This window comes from Heterodontus francisci, chromosome 16, assembly GCF_036365525.1.
Source record: "Heterodontus francisci isolate sHetFra1 chromosome 16, sHetFra1.hap1, whole genome shotgun sequence".
NCBI lineage: Eukaryota > Metazoa > Chordata > Chondrichthyes > Heterodontiformes > Heterodontidae > Heterodontus > Heterodontus francisci.
The window spans coordinates 87,797,503-87,824,835 of NC_090386.1; the positions used below are offsets into that span (position 1 = coordinate 87,797,503).

The 27,333-nt window shown below is 43.2% G+C and overlaps 1 protein-coding gene across 4 annotated transcripts in view; it reads right to left on the reverse strand.

Annotated features, from left to right (window-relative positions):
• arhgap46b (Rho GTPase activating protein 46b) overlaps positions 1-27,333 on the reverse strand; it is a 167,235-nt gene that overhangs the window by 45,465 nt on the left and 94,437 nt on the right. Inside the window, exon 1 of one of the 4 annotated variants that reach the window (XM_068048578.1) lies at positions 6,690-6,768. The exons of the other annotated variants lie outside the window; for them this stretch is intronic. Within the exon in view, the coding sequence (XP_067904679.1) occupies positions 6,690-6,736 (47 nt within the window). The 5' untranslated portion in view covers positions 6,737-6,768. Of the gene's footprint in view, positions 1-6,689; positions 6,769-27,333 lie in introns of those variants that run through there. 4 annotated transcript variants of the gene reach the window in all.

Consider the following 27,333-nt stretch of genomic DNA (forward strand, 5'->3'; position numbering starts at 1 on the left):
ATTCCCTTCATCCCTGCTCTGTCTCTCTCCCAACCAATAACCGATCCATGTCACAAGGGGATCAATAACCGAACTTTTTCTCTCCTATGGTTATAGAGTGGCCAGACAGATTAACAGAATTATTGTATGAAATAATTGGTACAGAGATAATTAATGCATTACTCAGACATGACTACTTTACGATTTTTAATCATAGTTAGCTCTTGAAATGCATGTATTCCAAAGACAACAGTAACCACCTGCATTTATACGGCACCTTTAATATCATAAACCATAAAACAGATAGGTCACGCTGCATTCTGCACTGTATTCCCTGAACCGCTCGCTTACATTCCATCAGCTGTTGTGTGCTTTGGGCTTCTCCCACTGGGGCTGCACTGCTTCAATGTAAAACTAAATCAAAATCAAATACCAAATACTTTCCATTATATAATATGGAGCAGAACTGAAAGTTACCAAAAATGCAATAAACATGAAGCTGTTCAAATTTTACTTGAAACCACAGCGACCAAAATTAAACAGGTTTCCCCACAAAATGCCACAATCAGCAAACTGGCTAAATATCCCATCCCAACTGTGACCATTTCCTTTGGCTGCAAATTTGAACTGTTTAGAATATTAAGTGCTTTCATGTCTTCGTGTGTCTCAGAGTGCAAAGTGCACGCACACACAAAACACATTTCCCAAGAGCCCTGCATTTAAGAGTTGGCGTTATTTTTTGATCCACCCATTCCGGCTCCTTTTCTGGGAGATTAAGATTAACCTTGGATGTACTGGTCAAGTTGAATAATTATGGCACGCCAAACTTGTTGCCTTTGAGCCACAAAACCAAAGTCAAAATAAAGAGATAAATGTTCCTTAGGTGTTTTGCATGTTTCACCTATAGTCGTGGAAATGAAACAGGAAATCTGCAGATAGAAGCCAGGCTGCAAAGGTACAAAAATTCACTGAGAAAATTTAACGGCAATTTAGTCATTTGAATTGCCATCTAATCCTAATTGTAAAGGAATGCATCTGTACCCTTAAGCATGCTTAATGATTTAAATCTGCTGCTCGGATGCAGGCTGCGAGCAGACATTTTGTCTGTAATATCCCCCCATCTGAGAGCGGATAAAAGCGTGGATTGGTGTAAACTCCAGGAGACCACTGGTTTGGGTGATGGTGGGAAGAGGAGAAGACGGGAGGTTAGAAAAACCAGAGTGAAAGAAAAAAAAACACATTCTAAACTATATGACTAAAGGATATCTTTGACCAACTGTTTTGAAGCATTAAAGAAAAACAGCTGAGGAATGAGGAACTAATTGTCACTGTTCTTAAATTACAGAAAACCTTCAAGCATAGTAGAATAATCTTAACCTCTGGTATTATAAAAATCAGCCCCCATTTATTCTACAAGGGCAACAACTGCACAGAAAGAAGCTCTTTATCGCACCAACTCATGTTGGAATATGGTCCCAGGGGCTTGGTTGCACTTGACCCAAGTGATCATTCTTATTGTGCAAGTTTAGACAGCAACTATTGGCAGATTGAGCAGATCATAAACGTCATTCTGTCCTCCTGCAACAAGTACACTGGGACATTTTCCAGCAAGGATCAATGGATAGTGGCTTCGATCCCTAGTCATCTAGTATCTAAAACCATCAACCTGGCCACGGCTAACACAGCAAACAAACCTGGGATAGTACAGCATCAAAAAAGCCTAGGAGCCACTGCAGAAGCTGAAGCATTAATAATACAGCAACAACCCTCCCGTTCCCCAAGGCACACACAGATACTGGAACGCTTTCCTCAGAAACACAGGATCGCATGTCTTTCAAGTACAATGAGACTATATCTCTGCCTGGGGGGAAAAAAATTATTTACAGCTTTGGGTGGGAAGGGGAGGTAGGCAATCTTGTTCCAGCACAAAATCCTATCAATCTAATAGTACAGCCAGACAAATCTGAAACAAACTGCACCCTCAGTAATTGTCGGGTAAATGAATCATTTGCTCGTCAGCATTTACACTGGAAACCACCTGTGGGGTGGGTAGGAGGAGAAACACGCCCCCCGCCTCCCCCCCCATACTCACTGACTACCTGGATACCACACTGATCCCATTACACACACGCACCCACACACAGACACGAAAAGTGAGCGCAGTGACAGTATTCTCTAATTAGGAGACTGACCCACGTTACAAACCTACTGAACATCTGGGGCATGGGCTGGGTGGAGAAAAACGATCCCGCAGATTCTGATCACCAACTGATGAAACCAGTGACCACCTCTTCAAATGGCTGGCTGCAGTTAGAACAAAAAACCTCTTGATCTCCCCACTGATTCTGAAAAGCTTCGAATGGATCAAAGCAGCTCTCAATTCCACTTGAAAAATAAAGTTTCTTTAGCATGTTGCAGCGAGGCTCAGTGCAGACCTGTGCACACATGTCGAGTGTCTGCTGCCTGCCTCCGAGAGTTTGCTCTTCCCTCAGGCAATGTGTCACCATGTGCTTTTAAAAAAAAAAGGGTTAAATTCCTTCTGATTAAATTAAATGGATTTGAAGCTGTGATAAAGGATAAACTATGTGACTTTGCCAATGAACTTCCACTATTTTGCCCTTTCTCTCGAGGGGGGTGTGGGTCTGATTGCTCACAGAGAAACAATTCAAACGCCAAACAACTCTTGAAGTTAAATTCCAACAAAAAAAATCTATTTATTTTGGCTTTCAATGTCTCCACTCCTTAATTTAAACAGAAGTACTGCAGGTCCGGCCCCAGCGGTGATGCAAAATGCAAACTCCAATTTAAGAATCATTTCCTTAATTCGTTGGAGGACCATACTGCCAAGAGTGCAAGACTACTGTCTGAGAGAACCCCTAGCCCACAACCCCGACACTCGAACCCAGTGCCCTTCAGTGCGCTAGTCTGTCTCGTTGTACATTTATTTTTGTTGTGTGCCGAATTTAGATCCCTGACTTTAATTGTTTCACCAATGGCAGCTGGGAATCAGATGCCTTGCCTTGAAGCTCTGGAATTCCTTCCCAAGCCTCTCCGTCTCTCTCCTCCGTTAAGATGCTGCTGAACGCCTGCCCATTGGCCAAGTTTTTGGTTACCTGTCTTAATATCTCCTTATGTGGCTCGGTGTCATATTTTGTTTGATAAATGCTCCTGTGAAGTGCCTTGGGATGACTTACTTCGGTAAGGACACTATATAAATGCAGCTTGTTGCTGTGCTGCTGTTGATGGCAGCCCTGAGTCAGGCCACAGAACAGCAATGTAAATGAGGCAATTCTTAAGGAGTCGGAGTCATTTACGGCATAAGAGGAGGCCATCTGGCCTATCGAGTCCATGCTAGCTCTCCGTGGAGAAATCCAGTCGCTCCCATTCCCCCACTCGATCCCTGTGGCCCTGCAAGTTTATTTCCTTCAAGCGCCCATCCAAATTTCTTCTGAAATCATTGTCTCCACTTCCACCACCCTCGTAGGCAGCGAGCTCCAGATCATTACCGTCTTCCATGACGGTGCTTCTGGTATGACCTCCTTTTTCCTCAACCGAGGATTCCCCCCTACTGTTGTTGACAGGGCCCTCAACCGTGTCCGGCCCATTTCCTGTACCTCTGCCCTCAACCCTTCCCTTCCCTCCCAGAACCGTGACAGGGTTCCCCTTGTCCTCACTTTCCACCCCATCAGCCTCCATATCCAAAGGATCATCCTCCGCCATTTCCGCCACCTCCAGCGTGATGCCACTACCAAACGCATCTTCCCTCCCTTCCCCTGTCAGCATTCCGAAGGGATTGTTCCCTCCGCGACACCCTGGTCCACTCCTCCATTACCCCCACCACCTCGTCCCCATCCCATGGCACCTTCCCCTGCAATCGCAGGAGGTGTAATACCTGCCCATTTACCTCCTCTCTCCTCACTATCCCAGGCCCCAAACACTCCTTTCAGGTGAAGCAGAGATGTACTTGCACTTCTTTCAATGTAGTATACTGTATTCGCTGCTCACAACGTGGTCTCCTCTACATTGGGGAGACCAAGCGCAGACTGGGTGACCGTTTTGCGGAACATCTCCGCTCGGTCAGCAAGCAGGACCCTGAGCTTCCGGTTGCTTGCCATTTCAACACTCCCCCCTGCTCTCATGCTCACATCTCTGTCCTGGGATTGCTGCAGTGTTCCAGTGAACATCAACGCAAGCTCGAGGAACAGCATCTCATTTACCGATTAGGCACAGTACAGCCTGCCGGACTGAACATTGAGTTCAATCATTTCAGAGCATGACAGCAACCCCACCCCCCACCATTTTACTTTCATTTTTAGTTGTTTTTCTTTTTTCTTCTGTTTTCCTTCTTTACATTTTTTACAACCTTTTTTTTTTGCATTTATTTCATTTCATCTTAGTTTGTTCAGTTTGCTTACCCACTGTTTTTTTCATGTTTGCACTTGCTGCTGTTCAATATTCAGTCCGTTAACACCTCTTCTGTACTAATGCTTTGTCTTTCAACACACCATTAACATATTGTTTGCCTTTGCTTCATGACCTTTTGGTCAGCTATGTGGCCTTGTCCAATCTACACCTTCTCCTTTGTTATCTCTTGCCCCACCCCCACCTCACTTGCTTATAACCTGTGACATTTTTAATATTTGTCAGTTCCGAAGAAGGGTCACTGACCTGAAACGTTAACTCTGCTTCTCTTTTCACAGATGCTGCCAGACCTGCTGAGTGGTTCCAGCATTTCTTGTTTTTATTCCAGATCAGTACCACTCGCTGCGTAAAAAATTGCTTCCTCACATTCCCCCTGCATCTCTTGCCCAAAACCTTCAATCTGTGTCCCCTAGTCTTTGTACCATCAGTTAAGGGGAACAGCTTTTCCTTGTCTACCTTATCTAAGGCTGTCATTATCTTGTACACCTCTGTCAAATCTCCCCTCAGTCTCCTTTGCCTCTGGGAGTACCACCCCAGCTTTTCCAACTTAACCTTTTAACTAAAATCCTCCATCCCTGGAACCATTCTGGTAAATCTCCGCTGCACCCTCTCAAGGACCCTCACATCCTTCCAGAAGTGTGGTGACCAGAACTGGACGCAATACTCCAGTTGGGGCTTCACCAGAGCTTTATAAAGGTTCAGCATAACTTCCCTGCTTTTGTACTCGATGCCTCTGTTTATGAAATCCAAGATTCCATATGCTTTACTAACCACTCTCTCAATCTGTCCTGCCACCTTTAAAGATCAATGCACCTACACCCCCAAGTCCTTCTGTTCCTGTACACTCTTTAGAACTGCGCCATTAAGTCTACATTGCCTCACCCTATCCTTCTGCCACAATGCATCACCTCACACTTGTCTGTATTAAATTCCATCTGTCACTTGCCTGCCCATTCTGCTAGCCTATCTATGCCCCATTGCAGGCAGTTTGTATCATCCTCACTGTTTGCCACACCTCTAAGTTTGGCATCATCAGTAAATTTTGAGATTCTACTCTGTATTCCAAGATCCAAGCCATTTATATCTCATCTAAAAAGCAGTGGCCCTAGCACTGATCCTCAGGGAAGACCACTGTCCATCATCCTCCAGTCTGAAAAACAACCATTTACCACAATTCGCTGTTTTCTGTCCTCAGCCAAATTTTTTATCCAATTGGACACTGCTCCCCCTATTCCATGAGCTTCAATTTTGTTAACCACGTGGTACCTTATCAAACGCTTTCTTAGAATCCATATAGACAACATCCACGTCATACTCTTAAGTCTCCAAACTCAACAAAGCTAGTGGTTTCTGAAGACTCCTTCCAGAGGCAGCAACACCACCTAAGGCAATACTACATGTGCCATCAGAGATCGAAGCAGCCTTGTTTTTCTGGCTGCCAGCAGGCTAGGAGCTCGGTGGCCATAAATACCAAACCACTGAGGCCTGAGGCAGTATTACAGAAGTGCTTTAAGCAGCAAAATAAATGCCCACTCGGCAACAAACTTGCTGCTGATTGTGTAAAACTAGTTGTGCAGCTTCATGCTCTCTCATTAACTGTCCTCCTTCCTCGGGGCACCAACTTCTTGCTCTGGTGCAATTCCAAAGCAATGCTTGTCCTTCAGGACTTCACCTCACTGCTATCATTCAGGTGCTGGCCTGGATGATCAGTGCCATGAGTCTACTCCACTGCACATTGAGGCAACCCTGTCCTCAGGAACCCTAGATAGCGATGGGGAGCAGGATTTTCCCCAAAGGCGCCAAAGCTGACTGCTGGGATCAGGAATCAGGTCTGGGACTTTGCTGTTCAATATCAAAATTTGGCCGGTATGAGAAAGGAAGTATCACAGAAACCACAGTAATCAGCATTTATTCCGAGGGTGGGGGTTAAGGTTTGGGGCAGAATTACAGCAAGCATTACTCCACATCGAAACCATGCTATACCTGACCTAGGGGGCATTCAATGAAAACACGTGTTACAAAGAGAGGAAGTGTTGTGTTTCATTCCCTAGCACTGATATTGTCCATCAATAAAATTCACACTCCCCCGCCACCCCCCCACCCACTCTGCAAAATACATCTGATTCTACAGCTACCGTATTGAATTCTTTTTTAAAATACACATAAACTTGGGTTTATAAAATACATAAACATCACTGCATCATGACAGGACAGACATTCCTTCTTCCTTGCACTCCACATCCTCAACTCCTGCCTCATACCGGCTGAAAGGCTCCACAAGTACTCACCTGGGCCAGAGAGGAAAGAATTTGTTGTAAAATTCTCCTGTCGACATTTGCAAATTCAAGTGCTGTGATTTGTCTGCAAACAGCCCTAAAAGATGCAATCTGTATTACGCATCAAAATTTCTTTCATAATCCAAAGTGAAGCCTCTATTCAGCTTTCTCCACAAAGATTAGCAAACTGTGCTGCCGCAATATAACAGTGAGTCAGTCACTCAAATCCACTTTTTTTTTGAGAGCAGGTTTCAGCTAAAGAGAGGAGGACAAAAGAGAAGCAAGTCGGGGCATAAAAAGAAACAAACTCTTGTAATACGAACACAAGCAGATAGGCCTGTCAAAATTTGATGTTGTTCCCTCCCTCGCAGTTTCCACCCACGTCCCAAGAATACAATGCACATTTTAATACGAGGCTGTGGATGGAAAGGGAGCTTTGGGCCTAGTTTACTGCCACACAGAAGAATACAGCACGCTGGCACTAGGAAACTGCAGAAAATGTTTTGCTTTCTTGTGCGACTTCATTCTAGAAATTAAACTCTCCTGACAGCAAACACAGAATTGATTTGTTACAGAGCTGAAGGATTAGCAGGACTAGTGAGCTGACAAGCGTGCTGTCTCTGCAACTACTGTACATTTTGCTGATTGCCTTCCTTACTCTTTTCACCTCCTCTCAAAAATAAAGCTGAGACAGGAACAAAACATTTTTCTTTGAAGTTATGCATCAGGGCAATTTCAGCTTCAAAAACATTCAGACATACACACACAGAGCACATTTCTCTGCTTTCTAGTTTTTAGTTCTGATTCACTGTTATTTCACTAATACAGGCAAACAAGTGTCAACACATGTCTGCTGAAGAGCCGTCCGCTGCTGTGCAAAGATTATTAGCAGCCTTTGTCATCAAATGAGGTCACGTTACTGGGATCTGCTGACTGGGGCAGAACTGAAATGAGAGCCTATCAAATAAAAAATAAAATGTAAGAGAAATAACCTGCATTTATGTAGCACTTTTCAGCATGTCCCAAAGTGCTTTACAGCCAATTAAATACTTTTGAAGTGTTGTCACTGTTAGAATCCAGGAAATACAGGAGCCAATTGCGCACAGCAAGCTCCCACAAACAGCAATAAAGATCAGCGATCAGATTGTCTGTTGGCTGAGGGATAAATTATTGGCCAGGGGGATCACCTCTGCTCTTCTTCCAAATAATGCCATGCCAGCTTTTAGGTCCAACTGACAGGGCAGACATAGTGTTGGTTTACCATCTCATCCGAAAGATGATACGAAGATAGATTTTAGGTACACGCTCAGATCTAGCGCCTGTTGTGCATTTTCTGTTTCTCTTACAGATTTGCAGGAATTTTTTTTCTGTGCATCAGAGACTTCTAAAATGTTACTGGTGAGTGGGCATCCATCACCGGGCGAACTGCCATGGGGGTCATCATTAACTGTGGTCAATTTTCAAATTGCTGATCTGTATGGACTTTATCACAGTCTCATTCACTCCTTCCATGACAACATGCACTGCACTGTAAAGTTTGATGGCTCCACTTCCAACAATTTCGGAGTGAGGAATGAAGTGAAACAGGGTTGTGTCCCAGCCCCCCACTCTGTTTAGTATCATCTTCTCCATGCTCCTGACCTTTGCCTTCCCTGCAGATATGGAAGGAGTCTCTTGCACACTAGGTCAGATGGCAAGCTCTACAATCTATCAAGGCTGAAAGTGAAGACAAAAACACATCACGTCATGATCAAAGAACTCCTCTGCACTGACGATGCTGCACTGGTCACTCACACGGTAACTCAGCTACAAAGACTCATGGACTGTCTCTCCCATGCCTGTAACTTGTTCTCCGTGACTAGAAACTCAAGTAAACCATAGTCATGGGACAAGCTGTTGCATCTCTGCCCCTGATCACACTAAACAACACCCGCTGGAAGTGGTTAACAAATTCTGCTACCTTGGGTCCACGGTGACAGACAATCTGTCCCTTGATGCACAGCTCGATACATGCACAGGGAAAGCAGCTACCACGTTTGGCCACCTCACAAAATGTGCATGGGATAACACCAGGCTGACCCTTAGGACCAAGCTGATGGTTTATAAGGCCTGTGTTCTCAACACCTTGCTGTTTGGCTGTGAAACATGGGTGATTTACAGCTACCAGGAAAAGCATCTCAATAATTCCCATCTCCACTGTCTGCAGCACATTATGGGTATATCCTGGCAGGACAAAATCACAAACGTAGCAGTTCTCTCAAAGGCAGAGCTCCCAAGTGTGTTGGCACTAATCAAATAGAGATGGCTTCGGTGAATCAGACACGTCTGCAGGATGGAAAACGGTCGCATACCCAAGGACCTTCTGTATAGTGAGATAGCTGGGGCCAAATGACCAGTGGGGCGCCCAAAACTCCACTTCAAGGATGCTTGTGAACGTGACATGAAGGCTATTGATTGTTTGGGAGTCTCTAGTTGCTGAAAGAGGGAAATGGCGACACATCCTGTGGACTGGTGAGCACTAACACGATGACCAGTTGCTAAAGCAGCTTGGCAACAAGTGCCAATGCCGAAAACAACTCACAGCGTCAGTTGGCAGCTTCACATGCAGCACTTCTGGCAGAACCTGCCTCTCAAGGATTGGCCTTCACGGTCGTCAGCAAAAGTGCACCAAGAGAAGACACCCCCACCTAAATGACTGCTACGTGTCCATCAGCTTTCATAGATGGAAGGATGCCAACTAACCATCGGCCTTTTCCCTCCCTAAAATTGGTGATGGTAAACTTGCAAAGATCAGTTTGGGGCAATTAATGCAATAATGACATTTTATTTCACAATCACTTCCATCAAGATTCCTTTTGCTATTCAGATTAAAAGTTTCAATTGTTCCCGGTCTCCGAACTCTTCATATTTACAATTCTTATCCTCATGTTGAAATCCCTTCATGGCCTTCCCATCCTATTTCCTCCAATCTTACAACCCAACCCCTGAATACTCGAGCCTCTCATGAATCCGTCCCTTCACCCCATCGTTGGCAATTGTGCCTTCAGTTATCTCGGCGTCAAACTCTAGAATTCCATCTCCAAACTCCATTGCTGCTTTACCTCTTAAAACCCACACACATTTGCTCAACATTCTTAAAGTCTTTGGTTTGGCAGCAATTTTTGTCTAATTACACCTCCGATTGGGACGTTGTTCCTACGATAAAAGCACGATATAAATGCAAATTGTTGTTGCTAGCAGCTCTGTATTATTCTACTTAAACCAAGTGCATCTCTGTTCATTTTCTGAGTTTTAAGATTTGCTTGTTGTGAGGAAAGGAATCCCTTCATTTTCTCCTTGGACCACATCCCATTTGCTGAACCCGTTCTTGGGTCATCAATACTGCTCCGGTTCACTGGAAAGAAACGTGCAACATCTACCATGGTGGACCTACTCAGCGTTGCCTGCCCCTCTTGGAGGCATTAAGTCTGGTCTTTGTGCATCGCTGATCACAGCAGCTTGACAGAACAACTCGGAAGCGTGGAGGAAACTTAAAATTGTCTTCAATGAACAAGAAAGCAAAGCGTAATGTTATTACTGTGTATGAATTCTTAAATCCTGGCAGGATAACAAAAAAAAAAAGAGATCCCGACAGCGCGTTTAGAAAATTTACTCCAGAGAGCACATAATCTAGGTGGATGCTCCAGTGCAGTACTGAGGGTGAGCTGCACTCTTGGAGGTGCCGTCTTTTGGATAAGACTTTAAATCAAGGTCCTGTCTGCCCTGGTGTGGGTGTAAAAGGTCCTAAGGCCTACTTTGAAGAGGAGGGAAGCTCTCCTTGATATCCTGGCTGATATTTATTCCTTAACCAACACCATTAACCTGGTCATTAACTCATTGCTGTTTGTGGGACCTTGCTGTGCACATTTCCTACATTACACTACTTTTTTTTTTAAAAAGTGCTTGGCTGCAATGCGCTTTGGGATGCCCCGAGGTCATGAAAGGTGCTATATAAATGCAAGTTCCTTCTTTCAACACCATGAACATATATATATATATAAAAAATATTGAAAGAAAAGGGTTGCAACTGTTGTGTAACATCTACTTCTTTTGTTTGAAATGCTTTCTTGTAAATAGAAAGTGCTGAGAGCAGAAGGAAATGGCTGGCAGGTGTTACTGAGTCCTATTGATAGCAGAAAGAAATGACTGGGAGGTGTTACTGAGTCCAACTGGATGGGAGATGAGGAATCTGCATTATCAAAGCTTGTCATCAAGCCCAGGTGTTCAGCAACTGTTTGCACAAACCAGCTCCTCCCACAATTCAATCATTGCACGTCCTCAAAGCCTGTCCCCTGATTATGTCATCAGCGCTCTGTAGTTCCATAAACAATCAGAATGCTTTCATTGTTTAAGGCGAGTGCACAGAATGAGTCTCTCCGGATGCTTTATACCTTAATAAATCAGATCCCTGTACAGCAATATTGTGCCTCCACACCCTCCCCCTCCATTTATATTCTCATTGGTCTAACTGTGGCTTCTTTCTAAAGTATTAACGGGCAGGTTTAGAATGGTTCATAAGCAGGCTGGGCCAGGTGTGTGTATTAAATCATAACATTATTTCATGTGACGAGCAAGGTCGCAGATGAGTGGAACCCACGTCATATGTTCTGTGGCAGAGAAAGGAGATGCTTGATCCAATCGCAGAACACTAAACAATAAACACAAGCTCTACTTTGACGGCTCCCATACAAGATGAAGGTGGCAAATCACAAAGGTTGCACCTGTTGATTGGGATGACAGATGGCACTTGTGGCATTGCCCTTTTATACAGCTCCTCCTCCTTTCATTACCCATTTTCTCCCTACTCCTGTTTCTGGCAAACATTAAATTATTGTACAGCTCCGTGCACCTCAAGTACCCTGTTACATTGCTCAAGTGGTTATTGCTCAAATCCGAGCGGAGGAGAGTGAAATCGGTGCTCTTCCAAATCTGGCTCATTTTCATTTGTGAATTTGCCATTAGCAGTAGGCCCCAAGTTCTAGAATTCACTCGCTCAGCCTCTGTCCCTCCTCCTTTAAGATGCGCCTTAAAACTTATTTCTTTACCTGCTCTTATATCTCCTTGTGTGGCTGGGTGTCAAATTTGTTCGACAGTGATCCAGTGCAGTGCCTTGGGAGGTTTTGCTATGATAAGCATGGAATATAAATGCAAATTATTGTTGTTGCAAACTGTCAGGCATCACGGGCGTTCCTGTCCTTGTCTGGCATCCCCAAAACCTGCATTTCCTGAAAGTTGACTTGATAGCAATCAGAAACAGTAACCCTGACCAATGTTCCCCCTCCTTAGCTAAAGGGCCACCTAGGTCAACTGCAGCAATGCCCCAGCTGACATCAACCAACTTAGTACAAATCAGGGATTGAACTTGGGACCTTCCTAGTCTCCAGGGCTTAACCAATCAATGCTTTAACCAGCTGGGTCAGCGGAAGACATGGAATTTCTTGCTGAAACTTGATTAAATTCAGCTAGGCCACAGGTACTTAGAAGATATGGGCCTGCAATGTTACAACCAGAATCAGAACACACAGTACAATGTGGAGGGACAAGAAAAAACCTTCCCTCCAGTATGACAGTGTAATGTATCAGCTACTGAAAAGCTTCACAGCTTACAGCACTCCATTATCCTTATCCCACTGAATAAACTGGAATGTATACAATTAGCACAAGTGCTTTCAGAGTTTATTTATACATATATAAACAAAGGGTCAGCAAAGGGGTTAAGGATCAAGGGTCAAGGAAGAAGGGTCACAAGTGTAATATTATCCCAGCACCTTAATCCAATCCTGAACCTGTAGGACTGGGTGGATTAGAAGGGCAGATTCAGCCTCCAGGGGTTTGGGTTCAAAAGACTCAATTGTGTGATGTTAATTTCAGATGGCAGTGTGTTAAATTGGGTCATACGGGAACCACTCGGGCACTACTACTTGCATGCCCCACAAGTAGTCAGTGCTATCATTGCAGCAGACACTGTCAGTGCATAAATGCTTGTGTCCTATAGCTTGGTTAAACATTAACTACCATTTCAACCATGAAGAACAGATCACATGGGAATGGCTGGAGTAACCAGCACACGCAAGTACAAGGTACACAACAGGAGCAAGTGAAAACTACACTGCACATACTACAGAATATATCGCACACTGAGTAGGAACAGGATGACGACCCAAGGAAGAGCCCCAGGGTTGGACTGTGTAATACTGCCGTTGTCACAACGGTGCCACTCCCATCACCCGAAGACAGAAGCAAAACCAGTAAGGTGAATCATGACTGGGAACTGTGTCTCAATAAATGATGGATATTCAGGAGCTCCATCTCATTCACAGAAATTTAAGCTTACAGAGGTCACATCCAAAGGAAACTTTATTCAGGAACCTGAATCTTAAATGGTATTTCAATCCAGCTAAACAATCAAATGATCAGCATGACTGACCAAGCAAGCAACCATCTGAAAGGCAACCACAGGCATTACAATGATCTGAGGCAAGGGTTATCCAAGCTTTTCGCCTACATGGGCCGTACAGCTCCTCAAACCACACACTAAGAAAGGAACTTGCATGTACATAGCCCCTTTTACGTCCGCGAGATGTCCCAAAGCACTTCACAGCCAATGGAATACTTTAAAAGTTTAATTACTGCTATAATGTAGGGAGATGGAGCAGACAATTTGCAGACAAAATGACAATCACCAAGATCCTACAAACAACACGAGAGATAAATGGCCAGATAAATCTGTTATCGAGTCAGAAATATTGGCCAGGACACCAGGGAGAACTCCCTTGCCCTTCTTCAAACAGTGCCATGACATCCAAGGGGGAAAACAGGACCTTGGTTTAAAATCTCACCTGAAAGACAGCACCTCTGACAGTTCAGCACTCCCTCAGTGCTACGCTGAAGCATTAGATTAGATTATGCACCGTCTCTGGAGTGGGACTTGAACCAACAACCTTCTGACTCAGATGCTACCATCTGAGCCAGAACTGTCATGCAAGGTGTTTATCCGTGTGGGTTTTGGAGAGCAAAGCTCCATCTGTCTCTCAGTAACCCTCTTTCACTTCCATCTTGCACCATTCTTCATGAACCAGCAGGGGGAAGAGAGAGAGAGAATCCAACAGCAGCTCGGAACAACAAAAAAATGAATTGTGTGTAAAAGTGGAACTCATCTCCTCTCCCCCACTCCCAAGCTATGGTACAATCTAAATAGATGGGATGCTACACTTTGAAATTACTGCTCAGTTTCAGGAGTAGACTGCAGTTGGATTTCAAGGCCCAGATAGCCAGGACTCACTGAGCAGAGATGGCCCACAGGCTGCAGCTTGGACAACTCTGCTTCAAAGTTGATCTTCTCATACAGAACAAACAGATAAATGACCCTAGACAAACACAGAAGAGAGTTCAATATTTTGAGTGACAGGTACAGCTACCAGTGCCCTTCTGACAATGCGCATCATTTACATTACTGCTAGTTCGGTATTCTCTGATTCTTGATTCTAGAAGCCTGACCTCCAAGCTGTTAAATTAGTTTTCTGTCATCACATGGCAGGCTTGGAAACAACTTTATTTGGGTCTACGATTCTGCTACTGGGCTATGGAAAATGGTTTAACATCATAAATGCCAGGAGCAAACTCTTAGACCCAGACTCCCAGAAAGTGAATCAGAATATTAAAAGAAGCACTCCACTGAAATTCCTGTACAGAACAAAAGACAACTCAATAACAGTTCTCCCATCGCCAGCTCATCCCACTTCCAAATGTCCATTAATGTGTAAACCATACTGGGATGTGAGTCAGATACATGATGGGACAAGAAAGGATAGTAACTGCTTACTCAATGTGTATGTTACTTGCACTGAACTGACAGAGACGCGAGTCATGCAAAATCAGACATGATTATCGTTACTCCGGATGCTCCCAGTATGCACAGTGGGCATATGGCGAACATATACCCTTTCACATACAGGGAGTCACATAGGAGGCATCGAGGATGAAGTTGTAAGCAAACAGACAGATATTACTTGGTCCTGAAAAGAATGAATTGAAATACAGACTGGTTTGTGGTCCAGCACAGTGTCAAAAACTAACAGTGCTGTCTGGATGTAGGAGGGAAATCAGCAAGCATCTTTTCCACACAAAGTAAGTCACAGAAATCTGCTCCTCCCAAGAGTGAGATTGATAGATTTTTGTCGGGTAAGGGCATCAAGAGATATGAAGCAAAGGTGCGGAAGCAGAGTTGAAGTGCACATCAGTCATGATCAAATTGAACGGCGGAGCAGGGCTGAGCGGCTGTATGGCCTACTCCTGTTCCTCGCCTGAATTATTCTGTAATTCAAATTAAGTGACATTGAATTATCAGGAGTGGGCTGTAACTGAAATGGTTACCTTGCTACATGCACACAGGCTCAGGGACAGCTGAAAAAGACACCGGCTCTATACAGTACACAATGGTTTTCAGGATCCACTCTGGGTTTACTGAAATCACTATTTGCTCAGCTCCATGTATTGCTGTCTATTGACACATGTTTCTTGGTTGGGTGGAGTGGTTTTCAGTTCTCCCTACTAACATTCCTTATTGTGATTTAATTTTGATATTTAAGAAACACATTACATAAGAATTAGGGCTAATTCCACATAATTTGTCTACTGCATTGACGGGAGACTTTGGTTTCTGTTGCGTGCTAATGCAAGAGAGAGAAACTAGCACAAAATACTTGATGGGCACAACACTGAGCGACAGCTGTGTTAACATGCAAAGAATTCCAAGTATCACAGGTTAATGACTGCATCTCCACGGTAACTGAATTCCCGGTGTTGTCAGGCTTAGTAACTCCTCCAGTGATGTTTTTAAATTAGATCAATGGAGGGAGTGGGGAGAGGGAGCCCACAAAAGAAGAAAACGTTGAGCCATAATTCTCCACAACAGTTTAATTTTTTTTTTTAAAAGAAAGGAGCCTGATCAAGATTTTGTCTTGCGCTAACGACTGTGCTGGTTCAGCAAGACAAGGTTTACATTCACTTTTACTTCCTTTACGCTACAGACGAGCGTTGGAAAGCAGCTCCGAGCCTTCAGAGGTAGTGATTACCTCCAATGATGCTGCAGGGCGGCGTCACCTGCTGGGGGGGAGAAGCAGCGCGCGCAGCGGTGATGAAAGAATGCGGGCGCGCCCAGCTGTCCCACTTCTACCAGTCTGCTTCTCTTCTGGCAGTGATTCAAATGGTTTCCATGGGACTTACCCTGGGCTTTCAATTCAGCCCAGATTAAAGAGCTGAATGAATATTCTAAACAGTGCACCCCAATCACTGTGTAAAACACATGTACAGATTTCTTTTATTACGTCTCCTTATTATGTTTTATTCACTCTCGGGGATCTGTGCGTCGCTGCCAAAGCGGGCACTTACTGCCCGTCCCTCGTGGCCTTTTGCGAAGGTGATGGCAGCAGTGGGCTGGCTTCTTGAAAACACTGCAGATAGCAGATTGATACAGCTTGCTAAAATTAGGTAGAATTGAGAACACAGAAATATACAAACATACGAATTAGGAGCAGGAGTAGGCCACTTGACCCCTCAAGCCTGCTCCACCATTCAATAAGTTCATGGCTGAACTGATTACTCCACATTTCCACCTACCGCCGATATCCTTCCACCCCCCCTTGCTTATCAAGAATCTATCTACCTCTGCCTTAAAAACATTCAAAGACTCTGCTTCCACTGCCTTTTGAAGAAGAGAATTCCAAAGATTCAGAGAAAAAAAATTCTCCTCCTCTCTGTCTTAAATGGGCGATTTTTAAACAGTGACCCGTAGTTTGAGATTCTCCCACAAGGGGAAATATTCTTTCCACAACCACCCAGTCAATGTTTCAATTAAGTCGTCTCTTACTCTTCTAAATTCCAGTGGATACAAGCCTAGCCTGTCCAATCTTTCCTCGTAAGATTGTCCACCCATTCCAGCTATTAGTCTAGTAAACCTTCTCTGTGCTGCCTCCAACGCATTTACATCCTTCCTTAAATAAGGAGACCAGTACTGTCCACAGCACGCCAGATGTGGTCTCACCATTGCCCTGTATAACTGAAGCATAACCTCCCTACTTTTGTATTCAATTCCCCTCACGATAAACAATTACATTCTATTAGCTTTCCTAATTACATGCTGTACCTGCACAGTAACCTTTTGCCATTCATGCTCTAAGACACCCAGATCCCTCTGCATCTCAGAGCTCTGCAATCTCTCACAGCTAGATAATGTTTTTTTTTATTCTTCCTGCCAAAGTGGACAATTTCCCACATTATACTCCATTTGTCAGGTCTTTGCCCACTCACTTAACCTATCTATATCCCTTTGTAGCCTCATGTTCTCTTCAGAAGTTACCAGCCAACTGCTCCATGCTGGCCTTTATGCTCCACGTGAGCCTCCTCCCACTTTACTCCATCTCACCCCATCAGTATAACCTTCATTCCTTTCTCCTGCATGTACTCATCTTGATTACTTTAAATGTATCTATGCTATTCCCCTCATGTGGTATCAAGTTCCACATTCTGACCCTCTCTGGGTAAAGAAGTTTCTCATAAGTCTCCTATTGGATTTATTAGGGACAATCTTATATTGATGACTCTTAATTTCCCACTAACAAGTGGAAACATTTTCTCTACGTCTCGCTCATAAAACCCCTTCATAATTTTAAATTAATTTTCTATTAGGTGACTCCTCAGCCTTCTCGTTTTCTAGAGAAGAGTGCCTCAGTCTTCCCTGATAGTTCAGAATTGGTGTTAGACTGGAGTCATATACAGGCCAGACTGTGTAGGAACTGCAGGCTTCCAACCCCAAGGAGGATTGGCAAATCAGATCGGTCACACAACAATCCCACAGATTCACACTCACATTTACTGATACCTGGTTGTGATTTCCAGATTATTATTTTATTTTGAAACCGGTGGGATTGAACTCGTATCCTTTGGATTATTAGTCCAGGTTTTAAGGAGTCCAGTAATTTAACCATTACACTGCTGGACCCTGTTGCTTGAGGCACAATGAAAGCAAAGAGACCAAAGGAAACCATACTGGACACTTCCTGAGCAGTGGCTCATAAAGAGGTGGGTGACAATCTCTTGAATCATTTGCTCCCACAGCTTTGGGCTGCAATATTTAAAGAGTTTGAAATTCAGAAAGTTAATACATGTAGCTGATTCTAAGTGATCTAAATTTACTGCATCACAATGATGATTCTGACTCACTCCCAGCAATCTGGCTCCTACATTTGTCACTGTGTACACACTCAGCAATCTTCCCTTGATATTGTTACTATAAATAACTACGAAACTTTGCAATTTTTTAGAAAGCCCTTTCCTCTGAAGGTACTTGCTTGTGCTGAGGTTCACATCTGGAATATTTTCCATCGTCAGCCCAAATCCCTTCAGGATTTTGAAATGTCAATACATCTGTTTTTCTATTTCAATAGATGAGATAACTATTACCACTGTCGCAGTTGCACTACAGTTAACGCTTATGACAGATTCTCACTTGACAAGCTCAGCAAGGTTCTTTTTACTCAATCAATCTCTTTTAAATTGCCTCCAAGTCTTGTGCAAAAGCAGCATCTCCGGTTTTTCACAACATGCTTCCAGCGCATTGATGCTTTCAGCATCTTCACAATTGCAAGATATAGAATCATAGAAACTTACAGCATGAAAGGAGGCCATTCGGCCCATCGTGTTACATAATCATGTGATGTACAAGAGGCGTAACAAAGGCTTGCCATCTTCCTTGGACGGCTCTCGGTTATCTTCAAGAAACGAAAGAGTGGCACATGAAAGCGGCCTGGGAGCAGGCTGCTCATTTTGTCTTTTGCTAGAGTACTTTTCCATAGCAGGTGGAAGAAACATCAAACGTGGTGAAGCAAATCAACAACAAATAGGGAACAACGGAACAGCGTCACCTGAGGCTCTGCAGTGAGCAGCTCACATCGGGAAAGCTAATGGTACAAGGAATACACAGATTGAAGGTTTTGGGTAAGAGATGCAGGGGGAATACGAGGAAGAACCTTTTTACGCAGCGAGTGGTAATGACCCGGAACTCGCCGCCCACAAGGGTGGAGGAAGCAGAGACAATCAATGATTTCAAAAGGAAATTGGATGGACATGTGAAGGAAATAAACTTACAGGGCTACAGGGATTGTGTGGGGGAGTGGGACTGACTGGATAGCTCCATGGACTCGATGGGCCGAATGGCCTCCTTCTATGCTGTAAATGACCATGACTCTGAGCAGGAAGAGAGGATGAAATGCTGCGCTCAGGTTCTTTGAAACTCTAAAGGGAGCAAAAATACAAACATACATTCCTTACATATATGTACATCGAAGGGGTTACATGATGCCCTCACCCAAAGGGCAAAGCAGGACAGAAAATCATGCAATACTAGGTTTAAGTAATAAATAAAGGAAAACGTCAAATCCTTTGAAGCATTGAGGTGTTGATAAATCTCCAGGAGGAGCCAGCAACCTTCTATCAACACCTCTCGTCGTCATGGAGATGCAGTCCTTACAACAGATGCACGCTGAGAATTTGCATCATTTTCCATAATTAACAGGCGTTTTGCATCAACCACTTTTGGTCCACAATTCCATATTTGGGTATCGTCATCTTAAAGCTGCAGTCCCTCCCAGAAATATCTGAGAATCTTAACCAAAAAAAATGTTGCAATTTCATTTTATAAACATTTTTTTAAAAATGAAATGATTTGCCTGTTCACTATCAATTGAGATGATGTCACTACACAGTTTACCAACAACCAATTTATTTTTAAAAACATAATCAGTTGACATGGTCAAGATACATTCCTGGACTGAGAGTGGGGCAAAGTGCACTTAAAAAGACAGTAATGTTTCAGCTCACGACAAACAAACATTGCACAAAGTGATTGCTTCCTTTCCCTTATTTCATGATTCTTCCCTCTTATCCTGAAGGCATTGACTCCCTAACTGGGGATACTCACCGGCCACCATATCTACCAACCCTTCATTCTACACAGCATGATCCCGTTGCACAGGTACACGGATGGAAGATACAAACCTCACCATTTCTTTCTGGATGAAGCTGGTGCAGCAATTGCGGTTTACTGTTCGTGTGATTCAAGATTTCACATATCTCGAGTTCGGAGGTGAAACAGAATATAAATGACACCAATGCCTTTTTCAGCAACTAAATTTCAGCTCAGCAACATGAGCATTACCATAACAGCAACTTGCATTGACATAGCATTAACAGAAAAACAGTCCCAAAACACTTCACAGAGACGTCATCAGAAAGTAGACACAGTGTCAAAGGAGATATTAAGAGGGTGAGAGGTGGGTTTTACAGGAAGAAAGGAAAGCGGAGAAATGGGGCGAGGGGGCGGTTTAGGGAGGGAATTCCAGAGTACAGGGCTAAGGTGGGTGAAGACTGCTTGACCAAAGCTGGGGGTGAAAGGGGATCCACAAAACTCTAGAGTCAGCGAGTTTAACAGGGGAGATGAGGGAAGAAGGAACTGTAGCGATGAAGGAGGTTACAAAGAGGGATAAAGCCATGAATAGATTAAAACACGAGGTTGAGGATTTTAAATTTGAGGTGGTGGGAGACCGGGGGCCAGTGCAAGTCAACAAGGACATGGGTAACAGCTGATGGGATTTAATACAGGATAAGATAGAGAGAGCAAAACCTCCGAAGGTCTCCGGTTCAAACCTCGGTGTTAACCCTGCGATGCATTATGGTGGGGTACTGAAATAAGCCTCAGGGAAGGGGAAATCGACTCACTATGACCACGATGCAACTTATGCTTGAAATGGATACCTGACTGCCAGACAAGGACAGGGTCTCGCTTGGGTGTGTTGCCACCGATGATTAAATAGTTTATCAACACTCCAGAAAAGTGTCCATCCCTTTAGGACAGGAGGGCAATGCTATATGCAAGTTGAAAAGAAGTGAAAGGGTTTCTAAGGAAGAAAATAACACACACACACATTTTAATCACACGAGTCTGTTTAATACAAGAAATGATTCCAGTTCCAATATTTTAACAGACTTGGTAAATTCATCTGCCACTGGTACCCTTTGGTCACAATAGCAGATGGCTACTTAATCTAGACCAAGCATCCCTGCATTTTTCATGTTCTGGCACCAGGTTTCTATCATCACAAACCTGGCTCAAGTCCTTAGTGACAAACGTAGAGACATCATTTAAAAAAAAACAGATTTACTGAGAAGGAACCAGAGGACACAGATTGAAGATAATTTGCAAAAGGCCTAGGAGGGAAAAAATGTACACAGATAGTTGTTGTGATCTGGAATGTGCTGCTTGAAAAGGGTAGAAGCAGATTCATTAGTAACTTTCAAAAGGGAACTGGATAAATGCTTGAAAGCAGAAAATTTGCAGGTCTATGGGGAAAGAGTAGGGGAGTCAGACTAATTGGAAAGCTCTGTCAAAGAGCTGGCACATGCACGATGGACTGAATGGCCGTTTCATTCTTTGATTCTATGAAGAGACTGTGGCCACTTTAGTTTGGGCTAGAGTAAAGATCCTGACTCCTGGCAGTATATGTGAACATCTGAGCTCTCTGAGGGTCCAGGTGGAGGGGACGGTGGTGGTCCTTCTAATCCCTGGCAGTCAGGATATGGAAATGGGGGTGGGTGGGGGAGGGTAAGGGCAGTGGGGTGGTGAAAGAAAGGGAGCTAGAGTTTTAGCTATTCTACTCCCGACAGTTTAGGCCAATGGTTGGCAACTTTTTTTTTTAACCTGAAAAATCTTTTTTTTTTTAAATTGCCTAAAACTATTGGGAGCCACAAGACAAAAATTAAGCATTTCTCAACCAAATACTGGGCAAATTGCCAAGTGCCTCTGGTGCATAATTTACATACATAATAAATAAAATAGAAGTAGTGAATTTATATATCAATAGAAAAAAAAAATCAAAATTAAAATAAACCCAACTCTGAATTATATGGTATTTTTGACTTTTTTTTTTAAAACCTATAATTTTGTCCGTAAAGTCACCTTTAAAACAAACTTTAACTTAAGGTACATAGCATTAAGACCTACTTTGGCTATTGATTTTCATGATTTTAAAAAAAAGCTTCTAATAGCACAGAGTAATTTATTGTCTCCGCTATATTAGAAACAATAATAGTCACCAACCATAAAACCATTTAAAAAGGTACCTGGACCTGCACCTGAGGTGTTGTAACCTGCAAGGCTATGGACCAGGTGCTGGAAGGTGGAATTAGATTGAGCAACTAGTTTTTTCAGCCGGCACGGACATGATGGGCTGAATGGCCTCCTTCTGTGCTGTAGTTTTTCTATGGTTCTGCTCCTCGAACCAAAGGTATTATCTATAACCATGACGTAGCTATACCACTCAAACAGTTTTATTTAGAGCACAATGATGTTTTTCATTTTAAAGTGTAGCATAATGATTAGCCTTTTATCCCCGCAATAAAAACATAGCTCTTACTTTTCTTGGGTTGATTATTTTTAGGCTTTTTTCATGTTAATGAGATGCAACCGGAAAAGGTTGGGAGCAAATTAGATGTTAAAAGAGCCACATGTGGCTCCAGAACTGCAGGTTGCAGACCCCTGGTTTCGGTACTACCTCATCATGACTGGCCTCGGAATCAAACAGAAAAGTCGGGCCATCCCCACATTGAATAATTCTTCAAGTCTCACCTGTGTTCACTCTCACTTCTCATTATTAAATCACAAAAATGTCTGCTGTTACATTTCTGAAAACAATCCATAAGTGTTCCAAAAATACCCTGGATTACCTACATTTACTTCCTACCATGCTTCCAGAACTGCAGTACTCTTAACAGGTAAAGAGATTTCCAATGTTTCTGTTTTGCATTAAAAAAAAAGTCCAGGGATTCCAGGTGAAATCATTGAACTTTGATATCCACCAACCTGAGGTCACTGGAATTTGTTTTTTTTATTGTACTCATCAATGGGAGGACAATTGAATGTTTTGTTTTCTACATAATTACATAGAGTCTTCAACCTAGAAACAGGCCAATTGCTCCAATGATCTATGCTCCACACAAGCCTCCTCCCACTCCACTTCACCAAACCCCCATTAGCATCTCCTTCTATTCCTTTCTTGCTAATGTGTTTATTTAGCTGCCCCTTAAATGCATCTATGCTATTCAACTACTCCTTGTGGTAGCACGTTCCACATTCTTACCACACTCTGGATAAAGAAGTTTCTCCTAAATTCCCTAATGGATTTATTAGTGACTATCTTATATTTATAGACCCTAGTTTTGGACACCCTCACAAGTGGAACATTACGTCTAAGATAATAATAGGGTAATGACCTCTATCAGGTTACCCCTTACCCATCTCTTTTCTAGTGAAAAGAGCCCAGCCTATTCAGCTTTTCCTGATTAGGATCTCCCTCTTTTATGCTTTCATCCTTGTCAATCTTTTTTGCACCTTCTCAAATGCCTCTGCATCCTTATTATAATGAGGAGATCAGAAGTGTGTACAATACTTAAATGTGATCCAACCAAGGTTCTACACAAGTTTGACATCACTTCCTTGCTTTTCAACACAAGGTCATTGGAATTTGGGGTTTTTTGTATGCAAGGATATTGGAATTTGGTGGTTTTTGTACTCATCAACATGACAAGATGGAATTTGGGGGAGTTTTGTACCCACTGATGTGGAAACATTGGAACTTAGGGGGTTTTGTACCAGCAATGTGAGGCCATTGGAATTTGTTTTTTTCAACAAGTTGAGAACACTGGAGGCGTCCATTGCTCTGATACTGTTACCTCTGTTAATCTACTAAGCAGCACCCTTGGTTCTGCCTTTGGCAACATGATCCCTTCATGTATCTAAGCCTCCTGTCTCTGTTGGTCTACCATTTACAATTCCCATTGCTGTAGACACAAGTGCATCTGGTGGAGACTAATCTGATCATCCAAGGTCATAGCTCGCTTGACTGCTACACAGTCAAATTCTACAATTATGACAGAATTATCTTCAAAGATGAAAACAGTCCCAGACGTCCTTCTTCTCAATAACAAACAACCACCCCTTTACCTATATCTCGAACAGCGAAGTGAGAGAAGATTTTGGATTTTTTTTCACCTCCGAGATTAAGACAATCCAATTGTGTCTCACAGCAGGATTTCCCTACACCTTCAACCCACTACTTTGTAGCCTATCCACCACCTTCCCCACCCCCCTCCACTACAAGGCTCATTTCCTCCACAAGGTCCACTTCCCACTCTCTTAAAACAACTGTACAATTATTGTTCTGTGGCTAACGCTCACTAATATTAAACAAGATCCTTTGCAGAAATGCTGTTCCCCTCTCCTTCAAACTGCTGCGATACTTCTCATCCCATAAAGCCTACCCTCGACTACTCTGTTTTTTCCAGCTATTGCCCCTTCTCTAACCTTCTTTTCCCTCTAAGGTCCCTGAACACATTAATGTTCTGGGTGATGACAGTCATCTGTCCCATCGCTCCCTGTTCCAATCCTTTCAGACTGGGTCTTTACCCTGCCTGCAGCAATGAGACTGCCCTAAGCAAAGGCCCCATGATATTCCTCTGGGACTGCGACATACTAACAACATCCTCTGCAACCATGGCTCACTGCACTTTCTTGTCCTCCTCAGCTCATCACCAGCAGTCAATATGACTGACCACTCCATCCTGCTTCACCACCTCCCCTGTGTGATATCTCCCGCATTTGGTCACAACATTGCCAGTACATCTTGAGCAATGACTTCCCATCACAACATTTTTACCCAAGGTACTATCCCTTCTCCCCCTCCTTTTCATCATCATATCTCCAATGCTGCTTTAATGGGTTCCTGCACATCACAAAGTGGAGCAGCTCCCAGGCATACATCTACTAATGCCGTTCTGAGACTGTCTAATGGGGCCAAACATCACACGGCTGATACAACCTTAAGTTGAAATAATTCCACGCAAAAAAAACCGGAGTCTTCAAAACACTACAATTAAAGAACCTGGCCCCATGCACAGCTGCCACTGAGTAACAATGAATCTGTTCCCCGTCTAACCACATTTCCAGTACAGAGTATATACAGCACGGCTCAGGGGAACTTACAGCAGACGTGAACAAGCTCAAGCAACCCTTCCAGCAGCCAGCCCTGGGTCTGGAGCTCAGTTCCATTTTCCCCAGTTCTTTTCTCACGTGCCAAAACTAGCTGATAAAAACAGATGGTATATTGGGGACTTCAGAACCTTACCATCTGCAAAAGGTCAACATAATTGACCCAAGTTGCTAATACTTTTTCTTTTAAAAAGAAATACCAAAGCCAGGTTTGCAACAGTTAAGAAACAAGCCCACAAACCATGAGGGAAGATAGTTTAGTGATGAGATCGATACAGAATAGGACGTGCTAACTATTTCGGATACAAATGCCTGCTAGATTGCTAACTATGGCAGGAACACTGCTGGAATTCTGCTCTCTTCCATGCTATAGCAGGTCCATCTGTTTAACGAACCAAGGGATAGTACAAGCCCAAGGGAGAGCCATAAGCAAGGACGTGGGATGCTCCTGACAGGGGGCGTGACAGTAAGCAGCTGTGAGAACAGGGGGAAGGAGCACTTTCTTTAGGCTATAAAACCAGGTTTCAACTTGCATGTGTAAAAATAGTTCGGTACCTGGCAACAGTCTGGAAAACAACATGAGGCTTGAGCAGGTGTGCTACTTCTCCACATTACATTATCTACCTCATCAGATCAGAATGCAAAGATAATTTCAACACTTTTAAATTTGTACTGGGGCACTGGTAGAGTGGTCACCAAATGGAAATCCAGTAGCTCTAAAGCACTGTTTTATTGTCGGTATCGTAACTGTGTTATTCCCTGTTTGAAGGGCAACAGGACATAGCCCCATTTTAATGTGATTCGGTATCTCCTCAAACCCAGAAAAAAAGTTGGGTTCTGGATACCCTAACAGACACCAAGATCACTCTGCATTCTAGTTGGTACTAAACATCTGCTGCTGACAGTGCACTCTCGGTTTCTGGCACTCAAAGAAGCAGGGGTTACAACCATTTGCCATTCTTTAGGGTAGAAGAGGATTGATTGCAATCGTTTCACCTTTCCTCAAATGGGTATCTGTCTTAAATTGAATCACAACACTAAAAATGAACAGCACGATCAGAATTGTACATTCACGTCTAGTAACATGCTGCTGCCTCTTAAAAGGGGAATCATATTCCGTCGGTGTCTACTTGTCACTTCCCATCATGATGATTTACACTTGAAATCTGATGAGAGGCAGCCCAGGGATGGTCACCTAGTGGCATGGTTCTCCCGATCACAAGATAAATAAATATGGAGGCGGCCTTTGGCCCATCTAAGCTAATCCATACAGGAGAAAATACAGCTGCCTCCTCCCATTCAACATCAATAATGGGTTATGGAGCGTTGTCAAATGGGTTTTGGAAATTGGGATATATCATAGGTACTTTCAGAGTCCATTTGAGGTGCCATTCACTCAACAAAGCCGGCAACAGGCAGGCAGACAGAAAGGTCCTCCTCTCTCAAGAATCCATATTGGCTAATCTTTACTGGGTTATTATATAGGTAATCCTCAAGTTTATTCTTGATAATCACCCATTATTTTACCTTGTTGATGAAAGACTAATGGGTCTGAGGCTGCCTGGGTCTATTTATGACCTCTCTGAAAATAGACATCAAGTTGGATTATTCCCAAACAACTGGGATCTCCCCAGTGTTTGAATCTGTCTAATTACCATTAACACCTCACAAATCGCATGTGTTTCTTTGAAGTAAGAACAAACCGTATATGTATAAGTGTTTCATGCCCTTGGAGGTCCCCAAGCGCTTCTGAAGTGTAGTCTAATGTAGCAGCTCATTTGTACACAGCAAGATCTCACAAATATCAAATGTGATGAACGATAAAAATTAACCTGTTTTTTGGTGGTATTCGTTGATGGAGAAACGCTGGTCAGGACTACAGGATAACGTCTTGGTCTTTTCCTTTCTCATCTACCTGAACACACAGACAGGTGCCCGGCTTAACATCTCATCGAAAGACAATACAACACCCCATCAGTACTGCACTAATTCTCAGTCTAGTTGGGGAAATATATCACTTATCTTAGGCACTTTATTTGTTTTGAGCCCTTTTATTCTGTATGGCCATCTAATTCATGCCAAAAATCATTCATTTGATTTGGATTATCAGAGTTTAGGAAAGACATGAGATTATGTCTTCTCCAGTGACTATTTGAAGAAAGTAATAATTTAATACATTAATTATCTTACAGCCCTTAGTTTTACCACATATTAAAATGGCGGTTACACTTCATAGTACTTCATTTCCTGTCAATGTGACATCCTGAGGTTCTGAGGCACTATGCAAATACGAGCCTTTCTTTCTTTCTACCCCGTTAGTATCACCTCTTCCAGTTACATTACTGAAAGAATTTCTGTTTTATTTGTGTACTTAGGCTAGGTTCTTTCCCTCTTGTTCCTCTGACTATACTTTTTGACATGCTTCTCCATGTTTCTTTATTCATACTATTAGGCCCCCTCATCTTTCACCCTACAGGATTTGTTGGGATTCTTTTTGTCTTTACTTCCTGCCCATTTGTT